A 17,629-nucleotide genomic window follows, 5' to 3' on the forward strand; every position below is an offset into this window, starting at 1 on the left:
AAACAATGAAATCCGGTCATTTGCAACATGATGGAGGAATCTGGAAAAAATTATGCTGAGTGAATTAAGCCAAACCCAAAGGGACAAATATCATATGTTCTGCCTGATCGGCGACAACTAGCTGAGCACCAAAGGGGAATCTTGTTGACTTTAGTTTTCCTTTGCTATAAAGAAAGATATAACCAGTGGATATTGCTCATAGGGCACTTGCAAGATCGACTGTGAAAGAAGATATGAAGGTGAATTAGACAAGGCTGAACAACATACAAGCATAAGAGTGTTAGTCCCTTCCTATTATCTGAACCTAAGATGTTGCATTCCAAAAAAAAAATCCCATAATGATTTCCACTATTCAAAAGTCCCAATAAAATAACAACAGAGGAGTGACAACAGAATGCTGGCACTTGATAGGCATTGCAGAACAGCAGTTCTATGAGTTCTGTGACAGTTTTGCTTGAGTTTATGTCCAAGCTATGAGATCTTTGACAAATTCCATAATCTCTCTATACCTTAAATTTCCTTGTCTTTGAACTAAGGATAATAACAACGACAAAAGTTGTAAGAAGTAGAGAAATAAATACATGTAAGTTATTTATAAGAATGCTTGACATTTAATACTTGCTTGATAAATGTTAGCTAACAGTGTTATTCTTATTACTGTTTCTGAGCTCATAAGCAAGCTGTCTTAAAAAATTATAGAATTTTTCAGGGTAATGCAGCCTAAATATTAACATGTCACAAAATTGTGGCTGTTTAACACAGAGATGGACATTACAATAATGGGACAGCTGTTAATTACGTGGAAAATTTTAAAAATGATTCCAGAATAGCAGAATGTGGATTTATGATGTCAGTTATCTTGTTGCTTCCAGAGAGGAATTCTATGGTGAAGCAGCTATACTGGCCTAATGAGCTATTAAATTGTTCAAACAGATACTCAGTCCACTGCTAGGGTTTTTTTTTCTTCAAGAATCACTACAGAAGAAAAATCTCCAGATGGAGAAGTCTTTCTCTTTCTCATCAGATTATGACGTTGATACTTAAAGTCTTAGTCAGTGGTGTAACTGCTGCCAGAACTCAGTTTCTTACAATGGGAGGGGATGCTGAATAAACAACTGAATAAGCACCATGGACCAAAGCCCAGTCTCTAGTTTGGCTATGAAATTCCACTGCTTATAGATTTGAACTCTCCATTCTTAATAGGAAGGTGTAATTTGAAGTGCTGGGTGCTATGTTCTCTAACAATCCAGCTAGGAGTACTCCATGATTGTACTCCTTCTGTAAATAACTGTGGACTTATTATTGCTGCAATTAAATGCTTAAAATGTAACAAGGAATGTGGGAGTAAATCCAATGAAAAATAGGCTAGAATAGATTGAACCAGATGATACAGAATATGGGAAATTTGAGAATTGAAGCTTTTAGAAAGATTTATGGTGTAAGATATGGAACTTTATTGCACCTAGGGCTAGCACAGTCACATTGTATCAGTACAAATTTTCTCAGCAAAAGACTACAAGCAGGGATTCAGAGAACTGCTACATAAAATGCAAATCAACATTCAGGGTCCACTGAGAATCTGAACATCTCCAGGAATCTTCCCCCAAAGCCAGAACCACATTAGCTTTCCTGTAGGTTTGTAAAAGTTACTCCTTCTCAACAGAACCTGCTTCCTTAATTTTGAATGGTAAAACAACTCTGTGGAAGGTGTCCATTCTTCTTGGAAGAGTTCTGTGTCAGGGCTTCTGAAGCAGAACACAAGCTATTGTCAGCCCTGATTTCCTCGCTCCTTAAGCTGAGCATGTAAGATATTGCATACATTCCCACTGCTTAATGGTGGCCCTAAGTTGATGTTTCAAGCCCATGCTGATATTTCTGTCTTGTGAACTCTTATAGCACTTAATCTGTACCGCTCTCCTGCTCCCTTGGCAAAATTTCCAAGATTTGCTTATGACTGCAGATGCATTTTATTTATATATCTCTAAAGTCTCTCTTATCTACATTAAGAGACCTGGTTTATACTCTGGGTCCTTTCCAGATAATAAATCATTTGCCTTTTAGTCCCAAAAAGACAGATGCCGTATGTTTTCTCTGATCTGTGATAACTAATAGAGTACCTAAAATGTAATGCATTGGAGTGAAATTGACATTGGAGATTCAATGATTGTTTATAGCCCTTGTCTCTACTGTTGAGGAGTAGTGTTTTTCTTTTCTTCATGCAATTTGTTTAACTATTTACTTAATATAGGATTAATCTTATGAGTATAAAAATTGAAAATTTGTAAAAAAAATTGAAATTGTAAATCTTAAGAGTGGGAATAAGAGAGGAAGGAGGAAAAGAGGTGGGAACATGGGCAGGAGAGAGAGTAGGTTGGGAAGTATCACTATGTTTTTTTTAACTTTTATTTAATAAATATAAATTTTCAAAGTACAGCTTTTGGATTACAGTGGATTTTTCCCTCCATAAACTCCCTTCCACCCGCAACCATCCCATGTACCATTCCCTCTCCCATCCGATTCATATCAAGATTCATTTTCAATTATCTTTATATACAGAAGATCAATTTAGTATATACTAAGTAAAGATTTCAACAGTTTGTGCCCACACAGAAACATAAAGTATAAAGTACTGAATCAAAAAGGGAGAGAACGTTCCATCAAGGGAAGCAGGAAACACAGCAGACTCATAGAATGGCCGATGTCCTAAATAGCACTCTGGCCTCAGAATCAGCCCTTAAGGCATTCGGATCTGGCTGAACAGCCCATGAGAGTATTATAGGAATGGAAAGCCTATAAATAAAGTTATACCGTTAATTCACATCATACAACACGTTAAGGGTGGAGATCCTACATGGGGAGCAAGTGCACAGTGGCTCCTGTTGTTGATTTAGCAATTGACACTCTTGTTTATGGCGTCAGTAATCACCCAAGGCTCTTGTCATGAGCTGCTGAGGCTATGGAAGCCTTTTGAGTTTGCCAACTCTGATCTTACTTAGACAAGGCCATATTCAAAGTGGAAGTTCTCTCCTCCCTTCAGAGAAAGGTACCTCCTTCTTTGATGGCCTGTTCTTTCTACTGGGATCTCACTCGCAGAGATCTTTCATTTAGGTCATTTTTTTGCCACAATGTCTTGGCTTTCCATGACAGCGAAACTCTCCTGGGCTTTTTAGCCAGATCCAAATACCTTAAGGGCTGATTCTGAGGCCAGAGTGCTATTTAGGACATCTGCCATTCTATGAGTCTGCTGTGTATCCTGCTTCCCATGTTGGATTGTTCTCTCCTTTTTAATTATATCAGTTAGTATTAGTAGACACTAGTCTTGTTTATGTGATCCCTTTGACTCTTAATCCTATCATTATGATCAATTATGAACTGAAACTGATCACTTTGACTAGTGAGATGGCATTGGTACATGCCACCTTGATGGGATTGAATTGGAATCCCCTGGCACGTTTCTAGCTCTACTGTTCGTGCCAAGTCCAATTGAGCTTGTACTGAACTGTACATCTCCTCCCTTTCTTATTCCCACTCTTATATTTAACAGGGATCATTTGTCAGTTAAATTTAAACACATAAGAATAATTTTGTGTTAATTAAAATGTTCAACCAATATTATTAAGTAGAACAAAAAATACTAAAAGGGATAAAGTATTAACTTTTCCTCAACAGTCAGGACCAGGGCTGATCAATTCATTGTTTCTCATAGTGTTCATTTCACTTCAACAGATTTCCTTTTTGGTGCTCGGTTAGTTGTCACCGATTATGTTCTTTTTTTGTAAAGTGTTTATATGAACTATTTGTAATCTGTTCTCTTTTTTTTTTAAAGATTTTATTTTTTTTTTTATTTGAGAGGTAGAGTTACAGACAGTGAAAGGGAGAGACAGAGAGAAAGGACTTCCTTCCACTGGTTCATTCCTCAAATGACCACAATGGCAGAGCTGTGCTGATACGAAGCCAGGAGCCAGGACCTTCTTCCATGCGCGTGCAGGGGCCAAAGGAGTTGGGCCATCTTCCAATGCTTTCCCTGGCCATAGCAGAGAGCTAGATTGTAAGAGGAGCATCTGGGACTACAACATGCACCCATATGGGATGTCTATGCCACAGAGGGTTAACATACTGTGCCGTGGCTCTGCCCCACACTATGTTCTTAAAACTGTTTATATGAAATCCATAGAATTTTCATATCTTAAATAAAATTTTTAAAAATAAAAAATTGGAAAAAAATAGAGCAAGCATGAAACAGCCATGGTATATCTGGATTGAGTTTAGCTCCCAGTTTTGGCCTGGGCCAGCCCCAGCCATTATGGGTATTTGAGGAGTGAACTAGCTGATGACACAGCTGTCTGTCTCTAAGACTTTCAATTAAATATTTTTAAAAATCTCTTCTGCAAAATTTCTATTCACTTCTTTTGCCCATATTTTAATTATATTATTTATTTTATAAAAATGTTGATTTATAACAGATTCTTATATAATTTAGTATTAACCCCTTAAAGTACCAATGGTTGCAAATATTTTTTTCTCAATCTGTAAGTTGCTTTTTCACTCTGTTGAATGTTTCCTTTGCTCTACAAAAGCTTTTTAATTTGAGTACTCACACTTAGTTTTGCTTTTTTCCCTATACTTTTGAAATTTTATTCAAAAAACTCATTTCCCATTCCATTGTTTTAAAACATTTTCTTTAGTTTTTTTCTAGTAGTTTAATAATTTTAGGTTTTACTTTAATTCTTTAATCCATTTTGGAATGATTTGTGTCTATTGTGAGACATAGGAGTCCAGGTTCATTCGCCTGCATGAGGATATTCAGTTTTCCCACCATGACTTATTGATGAGACCACTGCTTCCTTAATGTATACTCTTAGAATCTCTGACAAGATCAGCTGGCAAAAGATATATGTGTTTATTTCTACGTTTTCTACTACGTTCCATGAATTAATGTCTCTTTCTCTGCCAACATGACACTTTTCAATACCTTGCAATGTATTTTTTTTTTTTGACAGGCAGAGTGGACAGTGAGAGAGAGACAGAGAGAGAGGTCTTCCTTTGCCATTGGTTCACCCTCCAATGGCCGCCGCGGCCAGCACGCTGCAGCCGGCGCACCGCGCTGATCAGATGGCAGGAGCCAGGTACTTATCCTGGTCTCCCATGGGGTGCAGGGCCCAAGGACTTGGGCCATCCTCCACTGCACTCCCTGGCCACAGCAGAGAGCTGGCCTGGAAGAGGGGCAACCAGGACAGAATCCGGCACCCCAACTGGGACTAGAACCCGGTGTGCCGGCGCCACAAGGCGGAGGATTAGCCTAGTGAGTTGCGGCGCCGGCCATCAATACCTTGCAATGTATTTTGAAGTCATGCATTATAATGCTTCCTGCTTTGCTCTGGTTTGCTCAAGGTTGCTTTGGGTACTCAGGTTGTTGTTTCTGAGTGTGTGTGCACATGTGCATGTTGGGGGGGAGTTTACATGTAATTTGCTTTGTCTAGTTATCTGAACATGTCCAGTATTTGCATAGGGAATGCTTTGGATCATGCCATCACTTGGGGCACAACACTGAATCCTCCAATCTATTGACAGAAAATGTCTTCCCATTTTTTGTGTTCTTTTTAATTTCTTTAATCAGTATTTCATAGGCTTTTTCATTTCTTATTTTTAATTTGTGATTAGTTTTAACAGATTCAATAGACTTTGTAGATACATTTCTAAGAACATAATGATATTCCCTTCCTCCCTCCATCCCCTACTCTTTTTCCCTTCCATCTCCTCCTTTCTTTTCCCTTTCCTTCATTCTTTTTTAGTATTTCAGAAAACATTTTAAATTTACACTACAGTATAAAGGCTTAATACTTCACCAAATAAAATTTTAACAAATAAAAAGCAAAAACACCCTAGTTCAGTAGGAATATTGAAAATGATCATAAATAATTGAAGGTAAAATGATCATCTTACTAATGTACAGTAAATTTTGAAGTAATAACAGATCATCAAAACTATAGTAGAGGCCGGCGCTGCAGCTCACTAGGCTAATCCTCTGCCTTGCGGCACTGGCACACCGGGGTTCTAGTCCCAGTCGGGGCGCCGGATTCTGTCCCGGTTGCCCCTCTTCCAGGCCAGCTCTCTACTGTGGCCAGGGAGTGCAGTGGAGGATGGCCCAAGTGCTTGGGCCCTGCACCCGCATGGGAGGCCAGGATAAGTACCTGGCTCCTGCCATCAGATCAGCACGGTGCGCCGGCTGCAGCGTGCTGGCCGCGGCGGCCATTGGAGGGTGAACCAACGGCAAAAAGGAAGACCTTTCTCTCTGTCTCTCTCTCTCACTGTCCACTCTGCCTGTCAAAAAAAAAAAAAAACTATAGTAGAATAAGAGTTTGAAGAGCCACTATGCCCCAGTGATGCTACAGATTATTTATTTATTTAAAATTGTTTATCAATTTAAAGAGAACAGATCTTATGCACTCCATAGATATAGTTCAATGTTTCACAGCTTTCAATGCAGAAATCTTTAAACTCCTTGGTAAAATTTATCCCTAGGTATTCTTTATAGCCATAATGTATGAAATTATTTTCTAAGTTTATTTTTCAGATAATTCACTATTGATATATAGAAATCCTACCAATTTTATGTTGATTTTATATCTTCGAACTTCATTCATTTTGTGTGGTATTTATAATTGTTTTTTTGAGGAAGTTGTTGGGTTTTCTACACATAAGATAAAGTTTTCTGCAAACAGGGACAATTTGATTTTCTCTTTTGTAATTTAGAAATTTGTTTCTTTTTCTTCCCAGAGTAGTTAGTACTTCTAGTATTATAATTAAGAAACATGGTGAATGTTGACATTCTTGGAAATTTATATTTATTAAATAAAAGTTGAAAAAAAAAAGAAATCAGAATGCTCTTTTCAGATACGCCTTTCTTTTTGAGGTTTTCTTGCCTGCAAAAATTGTATTCCCTCTGTCAGAAAGTCCTGCAGTGCGGGGATTGGTCTAAACCAAGAATGTTACCAAGTCCCACTTACTGCAATGTAAGCCTGGTCTCCAAACTAACTTGTATCAAGTAATAAAGCTGGAATTGTAACTTCCATCTGGCTCCAACTGCTTATCTCTGTTTCTTCAAAACACAGACTAGGAAGAAAGGAGTATAACTTTTTTGAAAACTCTCTTTAAATAACTACCTATTATTGACAACTGTGCTTCTCAGAAATTTCCCTAACCATCATCTGAAAGAAGGAAGAGCTACGGGATGTCACCTGTCTTCCAAGGTGGTATCACTGCTCATGGTCTCTTGCACTGGATCCAGAGCCATAAAGGTGGGCATTCCATCAGTGCCACTGAGGGGGATGTAGTCTTTGCCATCCTGCATGAGAAAAGAGACATGTAAAACATTCACAGGTTGTAAAATATGCTAACAAATTTGTGAGTCCCCTCCCTGATTACATTTAGCTATGGGGCAGGTGCTGTGGTGCAGAAGGTTAAGTCACTGCCCATGTTTCCAGATGAGGATGTTGAGCTCCAAAAGAGGTGGGAAAGTAAACTGCTCAGAATCCCACAAGTACCAAGCTTAAAAGTTTTGAAATACTCTAACAACTTTGCCTTAGCTAAAAAGCTCTAAAAGCTACCTCCTGCCTCAAAGAGACTAATGTACACCTAGTGCTATAAAGCAACTTGTAAGTACTTGAATGGATAAATTAATTCAAATTCTTTGAGGTAGATGCCTGTTGTAAGAAGTCATAATAAAAAAAATTGATAATTCCTTTGAAACACTACTTAACTTACTTTTATTTGAGAACCAGTAGAAAATTTAAAGTCAGTCAATGGCAGAAGATCAAATCCTTTCCTCATAAAGTTTCAGCAACATAATTTGTTGAGAAGTAGCAACAGGATTGTGGTAGAGAGGAGCTAAAACACTGTACCTGATTCAATTTGAGTTACCTAAGACCTGAGTGTTGCCTTTTATTGGCTTTGGAATATAATTAAAAAGTAAACTTGAGGGTTGTGTATTTGGTTTAGTAGTTAAGATGACTAAGCATTTTATTCTGTTTAATAATACTGTATATGAGATTTTCTCCTTAATTTATTTTTAAGATTATTCATTTTTACTGTGGAAACAAAACCGATTTTTATGTTGTTTTATGTATTTACTTACTTAAAATGTTGGGTTAATATGAAATATCTGTATTATTTCAACAGAAACACACAGCATAAGTCAATCACACCAGGTTATTAGACCTTTTATTTCCCTTATTATAGACAATAGTTAGCCTGCTGTGAAGTGAAACACCAGAGCTCATTACTGTCACCCAACTGTATTTGGCACCTATTATCAGATCTCCTCCTATATTCGAGCCTATAGTAATCAGTATTTAAGATTCATACCAAATATAGACAAATAGATACACAGATAACACAGATATAATTTTTAACTTCCACATATGAGACAAAAACATGTGGTGTTATAACTTAGCTAAATTTATTTGTTAGTTCGACGAGTTCCTTATTGCTGAATTCTAAGTATCTTTAGGTAATATGTCACCCATGAACAAAAAATAATTTTACTTTTTACTTTCTAATTTGGATTTCTTTTATTTCTTTTTCTTGACTAAACGTTCTGTAAAACTTCCAATACCAGGGTTGTACATAAATGATGAATGAAGATATAATTTTTTTCTTTTTCTTCCTTTTCAACTTTTATTTAATAAATAAACTGTAGTGGCAGACAGCCTCATACCAAAATTGACTGTAGATAAGTGAAAAGTAGGAAACATGCCTAATAAATGCAGTGATTTGCTTACACTTTTTTCAAAGAAAATATTAAAGATGCCACCAGATTTCTTCTTGCTACTTCTAGTAAAATTAAGAGGATGAGACATATATTTGAAGAAAGAATTAATTATTAAATAAAATCTAAGACTCTTTTTTAAAAGATTTACTTATTTATTCAAAATGCAGAGTAATGAAGAGATACAGTTGGGGGCTTAAGAGCTTCCACCTGCTGGTTCACTCCCCAAATAGCCACAAATGGCCAGAGCTGGGCCAATCTGAAGCAAGGAACCAAGGGCTTCCTCCAGGCCTCCAATATGAGTGCAGAGGCCCAAACACTTGGACCATCTTCCACTGCTTTCCCAGGCACATTAACAGGGAGCTGGATCAGAACTAGAGCAGCTGGGATTTGAACGGGTACTTAAATGGACGCCAGCATCACAGGCAGCAGCTTTACATAGTAGACCACAATACGAACCCCAGTTGAAAACTCTATAATCTTCTCTGATAACAAAATGCGTTGAAATAATGATGTAATTTCTAAGCAAAGATGATATTCAGGACATCATCAAGAAGACATGGTTTGAAGACGAAGTTAAGGAAGACAACAAATACCAACACCAGAGCTTCTAGAAAGTTTAAAGACATTTCACTCAGTTTTCTTATCAAGAGATTAAATTATAGGATAGTATGTCCAATAAAAGACTTGTGAGTGTGCCTTTTGTAAAATGGAATGAATTTCACTGATACTCTCAGGAATCACACAAAGTTTTTGGGTGAATTTTATGAGTAGAATTACTACCAAGTCGGACTTAAAGAGACAGGGACAGTATAAAATGAAAAGAAGACTTAACGCTCCCCAATTTTTACTGGCAGGAAGCAGGCTGAAAAAAACTTCTCAGCTACAAACATGTTCTACCTTTTATCATAAAAGAGATGGAAAAAAAAATTAAGAATACTGAAAATGTTCACACTTTCTTTCACTTATGCAGAGTTTATCTCCTGCTAATTTCTCCAGACTTTTTGCACACCTTCTTCCTGGCACTAATATTCTACTGTAAGACTTGGCTTTCTTATTTGACTCCCTTACTAGATTTTTGTATTAATATAGATAAGGAGTTCATTTTTTTATCTTGATATCCCCATTGCCCAATGCAGTATCTGGAACAGATCAGATGCTCACATATTTTCATGAAGGATTGCCAATGTCCTTAATCACATGCAGCTTCTGCAGGTGTTATTTTCTTTGTACTGTCTTCTATTTTGCTTATCCCATCACATTATAATTCTTTATCTTACTCTCCTACTGAGTAGTTATTTTTAGTTTCCTGAGGACTTAACGTAGGTATGGTCCATCTTTGTAGTGCTCAGATCTCTGAAAACTATCTTTTAGGGACAATAGTAAAAAGACATTGAATGAGCAAATGAAGGAAGCAATGCATACCTGCTGAACATTTGCCTGTAGGAGATCTCCAAGACGCCCAACCAGGTCTGAGAAGTTGGGTCTTAGGGTGCACACACTGTGCCAGCAGTCAAGCATAGTCTGGTAGCTGCAGGTTGGGAAAAAAAAAACATGCTAGTCTCCATTCCCTATTCCCACTGCTTCTCTAACTTTTATTATGGATTACACCTGGGGTAATTTTCACAATTTCACATAGCATTCTTTGCGATGGCATTGAAGTAAGGTTTCTGAAAATCCTGTCTGGTCCCTATCTGTTCATTAACCCTATGTACCCATATTTTCCACTTATTTCAGCTCTAGATGTACGAATATATGTGTATAATCACCCATATTTAGTCTACTCTTAACTCCAGATATTTAGAAAACATTAACTTAAGGAGAGAAAAATACCATTTGGGTCTGTCACCTAACTCTGGACTAGTATAAGAGGGATGTGAATGATGAGACTTCTACATTTGTGTTGAGGCTCCTGGCTTTTAGTAATCTTGGATTTCTGACTCTCAGAATCATTAAGGTCACAGAGTTGTAATTTGGTCTTCAAATATCATGATACATCCTTGGGAAATAGTGTAAAACACCATAATTTTTAGATTTTTAGTGCCTACACTGGAATCCCAGCCTGTTCTTTTCCAATGATTTTGACAAATAAGCCACCAATTAAACAGTGAGTTCAGCTTCATGCTGAAATTGCTGTTCAATAAACTGACTGAAAGTCTTGTATTTATCTATATATCACTATGGGATTATGGATTTTCCTATCTACTTTTACCACCAATTGAAGTCACATGTATTTATTTAGCAAACCAGTGAGAGACCTCAAGGAATTGGCTCCAGTTTGGTATAAAGTGGGTGGCCACACTTTATGACAAAAGCTCAATGGAGACTGTTCTGGGAACTCTTATTTCTGGGTTGTAAGTTTTACTCATTAGCTTGAAACATATATGTACAAAAATCTAAGGATTTTAAAGGACCTAGCCAGTGCCATGGTTACATAGAATATATTTTATAACATGGATTTCATCAAAATATCACTATATACACCTTCACATGAAATTTTGCTCTCCAGTTTCATAAACCATCTTTATATTGTGACTATTACTATAAATTTACAAGGACAGAAAAAAAGCTCAGCTTTCAAAGAGATCCTTTCATGTGTTATAGATAATCCATGATATTTACTTTGACACTTTTATCTAAAATTAGTTTAATTTGGTGACTCTTAATCTGAAGGAGAACTAACATTTCAGGGGTGGAATATTCAGGAGATCTCATTCGTGTTCCCTCTTTAAGCCGACGGCAGAAGTCTTCATCTATTTGTACTCCTGGGTATGGCGAGGCACCTGGTATAGAAGAAAAGACACACATCTCATTCATGTCCATGGAATAAACAACCCATAAGAATGGTTCCATGCTCTTAATTATTAAGTTTATCTATAGTTCGGTGATTTTGCTGAGATGTTACCTATATTTCAATATAATATAATATGGGAAGAGCATCAAACTGTTGTTTGATGTGTCTGAAGGCTCTTATCATATCACCTTTTTAACTTATTACATGATTCTGTTCTAAGGTCTTAAGAACAACCTGTCACTGATTAGACAAATATGGGCTGTGAGTGAATTTTAAGTTGAGAAATGAAAAACAATTTAAAAATCTTTTATAGGTGATAATTAAGTAAAAGTACATCTCTCAAGTCTGAATCCTAGTTTAAAAGAGATAAAGAGATTACAAAAGTATGCACACCTATGACAACACACAGATAAGTGAGATTCTCAACATCATCACTTTCATCTGATTGTTCACATTCAGTAAATTTGGAAAATCTAGAAGACATTTTCTAAGTCGTTGATATTAAAGATGGTCTCAATATTGCTGCAATTTCTGTTTTTTAAGAGTTCTGTCATAATAGCAGCTGTAATTAAAAGTGGAGATGGGTGGCCAGAAACAGACACACTTACCCAGAGAGAATATTTCCCAAAGCAAGACTCCAAAGGACCACACATCACTCTGGGTGGTATAAACTTTGTCAAAAATGGCTTCTGGTGCCATCCACTTAAGTGGGAGTCTTGCCTAGAAAACCAAGATAGGATAGAACCATGAGAATAGAGACCATAACCTCAACAGAACCAAAGATCTTGAGCTTGGTGCTTTGTGTCAAGGAACCTTGAACTTACATCTCCTTTCCAGACATAGTCAGGGTCTTTGTAGATGTCTCTAGCCAAACCGAAATCACAGATCTTCACAACATTGTTATCAGCTAGAAGGATGTTCCGAGCAGCCAAGTCTCGATGAATGCACTAAAGCAAAGGGAGAAAGTTGGCTCTGCAATTGTTCAAGTTAACAGATTCTCTGCTGTGAGAGAGACTTAACAATGAGTGTGGAGGTGAAAAGCAATGAGAGCAAACAAGGAAAGCGTTTTAGAGTTGCCTAGTCTCTGATAAAAGTTTTAACCTAATATTTATGAAGATACAGATGAATTGCTCCATTTTGAAATTTGCCTAGGTAGACAGAATCACTGGGGTTATAGCTGTCATTTAGCTGCAAGTAGCATGTTTTTCCCCTTGCACACTAAGTAACTATATTACCCTAGATCTAACCCCTCTCTTGTATTCCACTGCTAGTGTCCTGAGGTACAAAGATTATTTTCTCTCATCTGGGCAAATGCAATGGTTTCTTAACCACTCTCCCTGCTTCTACTCCAGGCCCATGGATTAGTCTATGTTCTACTCTGGCTATCAAAATTCAATTCCTAAAGCATCAATTTTAAGCAGGTGAAATTCCTAATTAAAAATTTTATTTTGTGAAAATTAGAAATCAGTTTCTTGGCTTGTCATTCAAAGCCTTCCACAATTGGTGTCAAGTTCTTTCTTTAACTATATCTATTCTCACTCATCATCATGCATTTATATTCTAAATTTTTCATGTCTTCATAATACTATTTAACTATAACTTCTTCTGAGAAATCTTCACAGATTTTCCATTTCTCCTTTTCTATAAGTCATAAAGCAATTATTTCATACTTCTACCATAGGATCTAGCATATTTTGTTATATGTAGTATTTATCTTCCTCCCTGGATTCTGAGGAAAGAGTACTTTTATCTTTCATACATGTAACTCCAGGTATTAGCAAAATGTACATTATACAGAAATTTCTGTTAAATTAATTTTATCCCAATATACAATAGCATACACAAGACACTGATTAAATCTATATATTTCAGCCATCTACTGTATTTGAGCTTGATAAGCAAGTCTATAACAACTGCAAGTAGGCAGATGAATAGCTATCTCTAAGTTTAGTGTGTGTAAATTTTTCAAAGAGCAAATATAAAGAGGGAGAGTAATAAGTATGAGAGTGGATTATAGGAAAAAAATTATCTACCATTATCTACCATGGAGAATGGTGTCATGGAAATTCACTCTCTGTGCCCCCTCCCCCAGGTAATAAGGATGAAAGAAAATGAGTAGATGCTCACTTTTCTGGAAGCAAGGAACTCCATGCCCTTTGCTACTTGGAAGCTATAGCAGATCAGGTCCTCCAAGGTGAGGGGGTGCTTGTAGAGATCATCCAAGTCTAGAGAAGAGTAGAAACAGCTATGGAAGGCCAGTAGTTGAAAAAAATACCCCACAAGTCTAAAGAGGTAGTGGTAAAGAGATCTGAAGAGAAATGGTTTCTCTTCAGATTGCGGCAAAGCTTTTTGACAACAGAACTCGATGTGCTTTACTGAACTAAGACACTATGTTTTTAAGTGATGAGTATATATCGTTGTGAATCAAAATAATCTACAAGGTTGTCTCTAGGGATTCCACAGCTCATATCTTAACTGTTATTTGTTCATCATGTATTTTCTTCCAGAAAAGAATACATGGTTTGTCCAGATTTCCTTGCCTCTTCTGCGTGTAGGAGGGAATACAGAAGATGATTTTTGGATGTCAAAGTTTGAAATTTTGTCCATTATTCATGGTGACTACAAGTCTGAATTACACCCAAAATGTCTGGTCATCATGTATTTGCTCTACTCATTACTAGATTGCTTTCCCTTTAATTTCTTTCCATCAATGTAAGGTCCACAGAAATTCCTTCTGCATTTTACAACTTTATGCCATAATGACAGTAGGATTAGGTCTTTTAAAAATTCTTTTTTATACACTTTTATTTTTTATTTATTTTTATTTTAAAGTTTTTATTTAATGAATCCAATTTTCATAGGTACAATTTTAGGAATATAGTGGTTTTCCTCCTGATACCCACACTCCCACTCCCACTTCCGGCCCACCACCTATTTCCTCTCCCATCCCATTCTTCATTAAGATTCATTTTAATTAACTTTATATAGAGAGGACCAACTCTATACTAAGTAAAGATTTCAACAGTTTGTACACATACACACATAACATAAAAAATACTGTTTGAGAACAAGTTTTGCAGTTAATTCTCATAATACAACTCATAAGGACAGAAGTCCTATTGAGAAGTAAGCACACAGTGACTTCTGTTGTTAATTTACCAATTAATGCTTTTATTTATGATGTCAGTGATAACATGAGGCTCTTAACATGAGCTGCAAATGCTATGGAAGCATTTTATGACTACGAAGTCCATCAGAATTTAGACAAGAGCATAAGCAAAGTGAAGTTCTTTCCTCCCTTCAGAGAAAAGTACATCCTTCTTTGATGGGCACTTCTTTCAACTGGGGTCTCATTCACAGAGATCCTTCATGTAGGATATTTTTTGCCACACTGTCTTGGCTTTCCATGCCTGAATTGCTCTTGTGGGCTTTTCAACCACATCCAAATACTTTAGGGCCTGATTCTGAGGTCACAGTATTACTTAAAGTGATTGCCATTCTATGAGTCTACTGTGTGGACTGCTTCCCATGCTGGACATTCTGTCCTTTTTAATTCTATTATTATTAACAGGCACTTGATACTATTTATATGGTCTCTTTAACACATAATCCTATCTATATGTTCACTTTTACACTTAATATGATCACTTCAACAATTAAGATGGCATTTTACAGTTTTACAGATAAAAACTTCCTCACCCCTATCTTATTCCCACATCTTTTTTACTGATATTAATTTTCATTTAACTTACATACATATATTTAATACATACATATATATAATTAACTCTGTTTAGTAAAGAGTTCAACATTTAGTATGAAGAAGAGAAAATAAAAAATGGAAAATAAAAAATACAAAAATTAAAATAAAAATAAAAAACAGTTCCTTGACAGTCAAGGTGAGGGTTTGGGCTGGTACTGTGGCACACTAGGTTAATCCTCAGCTGGTTCTAGTCCCAGCTGCCCTTCTTCCAATCCAGCTCTCTGCTATGCCCTGGGAAAGCAATAGAGGATGGCCCAAGTACTTGGGGTCCTGCACCCACGTGGGAGACTGGGAAGAGGCACCAGGTTCCTGGCTTCCATCAGCACAGCTCCGGCCATTGTGGCCATCTGCAGAGTGAACCAACGGAAGGAAGATATTTCTATCTGTCTCTCCCTCTCACTGTTTGCAACAACAGCTCTCAAAAAATAAATACAATATTTTTTCAACTTTTATTTAATAAATTCCGAAAGTAGAACTTTTCAATTATAGCAGCTTTTCTCCCCAAAACCTCACTCCCACCCGCAACCATCCCAACTCCCATTACATCTCCCATCCCATTCTTCATCAAGATTCATTTTTACTTATTTTTATATACAGAAGATCAACTTAGTATATACTAAGTAAAGATTTCAACAGACTGCATCCACACAGACACACAAAGTATAGAGTAATGTTTGAGTAGCAGTTTTAATGTTAATTCACATAGTACAACACATTAAGGACAGAGATCCTACATGGGGAGAGGGTGCATAGTGAACCCCACTGCTAATTTAAAAATTAACATTCTTGTTTATGACGTCAGTAATCACCCAAAGCTCATGTCATGAGCTGCCAAGGCTATGGAAGCCATTGAGTGTGCTAACTCTGATCTTACTTAGACAAGGCCATAGTCAAAGTGCAAGTTCTCTCCTCCCTTCAGAGAAAGGAACCTCCTTCTTTCCTGAGATCTTACTCACAGAGATCTTTCTTTTTTTGCCACAGTGTCTTGGCTTTCCATGCCTGTGAAACACTCATGGGCTTTTTAGCCAGACCTGAATGCATTAAGGGCTGATTATGAGGCCAGAGTGCTGTTTAGGGCATTTGCCATCTATGAGTCTGCTATGTATCCTGCTTCCCATGTAGGATCGTCCTCTCCTTTTTGATTATATCAATTATTATTTGCAGACACTGGTCTTATTTATGTAATCCCTTTGACACTTAATCCTATCTTTTTGATAAATTATGAAAATAAGCTGATCACTTAAACAATTAAGATGGCATTTGGTACATGCCATCCTATTGGGCTTAAATTGGAATCCCCTGGAATGTATGTATGCTAGCAAACAGGGAAATCTTTCAGAAATGGATAGATTCCTGGACACATGCAACCTACCTAAATTGAACCATGAAGACACAGAAAACCTAAACAGATCCATAACTGAGTCAGAGATTGAATCAGTAATAAAGGCCCTCCCAACAAAGAAAATCCCAGGACCAAATGGATTCACTGCTGAATTCTACCAGACATTTAAAGAAGAAGTAACTCCAATTCTTCTCAAACTATTTAGAAAAATCAAAAAAGAGGGAATCCTCTCACCACTGCTATTCAATATAGTTCTGGAAGTTTTAGCCAGAGCTATTAGGCAAGAAAATGAAATTAAAGGGATACAAATCGGGAAGGAAGAACTCAAACGATCCCTCTTTGCAAATGATATGATTCTTTACTTCGGGGATCCAAAGAACTCTACTAAGAGACTATTGGAACTCATAGAAGAGTTTGGCAAAGTAGCAGGATATAAAATCAATGCACAAAAATCAACAGCCTTTGTATACACAAACAATGCCATGGCTGAGAAAGAACTTCTAAGATCAATCCCATTCACAATAGCTACAAAAACAATCAAATACCTTGGAATAAACTTAACCAACGACGTTAAAGATCTCTATGATGAAAATTACAAAACCTTAAAGAAACAAATAGAAGAGGATACCAAAAAAATGGAAAAATCTCCCATGCTCATGGATTGGAAGAATCAAGATCATCATAATGTCCATTCTCCCAAAAGCAATTTACAGATTCAATGCAATACCAATCAAAATACCGAAGCCATTCTACTCAGATCTAGAAAAAATGATGCTGAAATTCATATGGAGACACAGGAGACCTCGAATAGCTAAAGCAATCTAGTTCAACAAAAACAAAGCCGGAGGCATCACAATACCAGATTTCAGGACATACTACAGGGCAGTTGTTATCAAAACAGCATGGTACTGGTATAGAAACAGATGGGTAGACCAGTGGAACAGAATTGAAACACCAGAAATC

General features: G+C 36.8%; 1 protein-coding gene across 6 annotated transcripts in view; it reads right to left on the reverse strand.

The window, feature by feature from the left end:
* The window catches only part of LOC100358984 (vascular endothelial growth factor receptor kdr-like), a 291,681-nt gene that overhangs the window by 64,052 nt on the left and 210,000 nt on the right, over window positions 1–17,629 (reverse strand). For all 6 annotated transcript variants that reach the window (XM_051827734.2, XM_051827731.2, XM_070067438.1 and 3 more), the window contains exons 23-28: window positions 13,689–13,786; window positions 12,386–12,508; window positions 12,170–12,281; window positions 11,451–11,550; window positions 10,193–10,298; window positions 7,239–7,345 (exon numbers count right to left, since the gene is read on the reverse strand). In XM_051827734.2, the coding sequence (XP_051683694.2) occupies window positions 7,239–7,345; window positions 10,193–10,298; window positions 11,451–11,550; window positions 12,170–12,281; window positions 12,386–12,508; window positions 13,689–13,786 (646 nt within the window). The remainder of the gene's footprint in view (window positions 1–7,238; window positions 7,346–10,192; window positions 10,299–11,450; window positions 11,551–12,169; window positions 12,282–12,385; window positions 12,509–13,688; window positions 13,787–17,629) is intronic.

The sequence above is a fragment of the Oryctolagus cuniculus genome, chromosome X, assembly GCF_964237555.1.
Source record: "Oryctolagus cuniculus chromosome X, mOryCun1.1, whole genome shotgun sequence".
NCBI lineage: Eukaryota > Metazoa > Chordata > Mammalia > Lagomorpha > Leporidae > Oryctolagus > Oryctolagus cuniculus.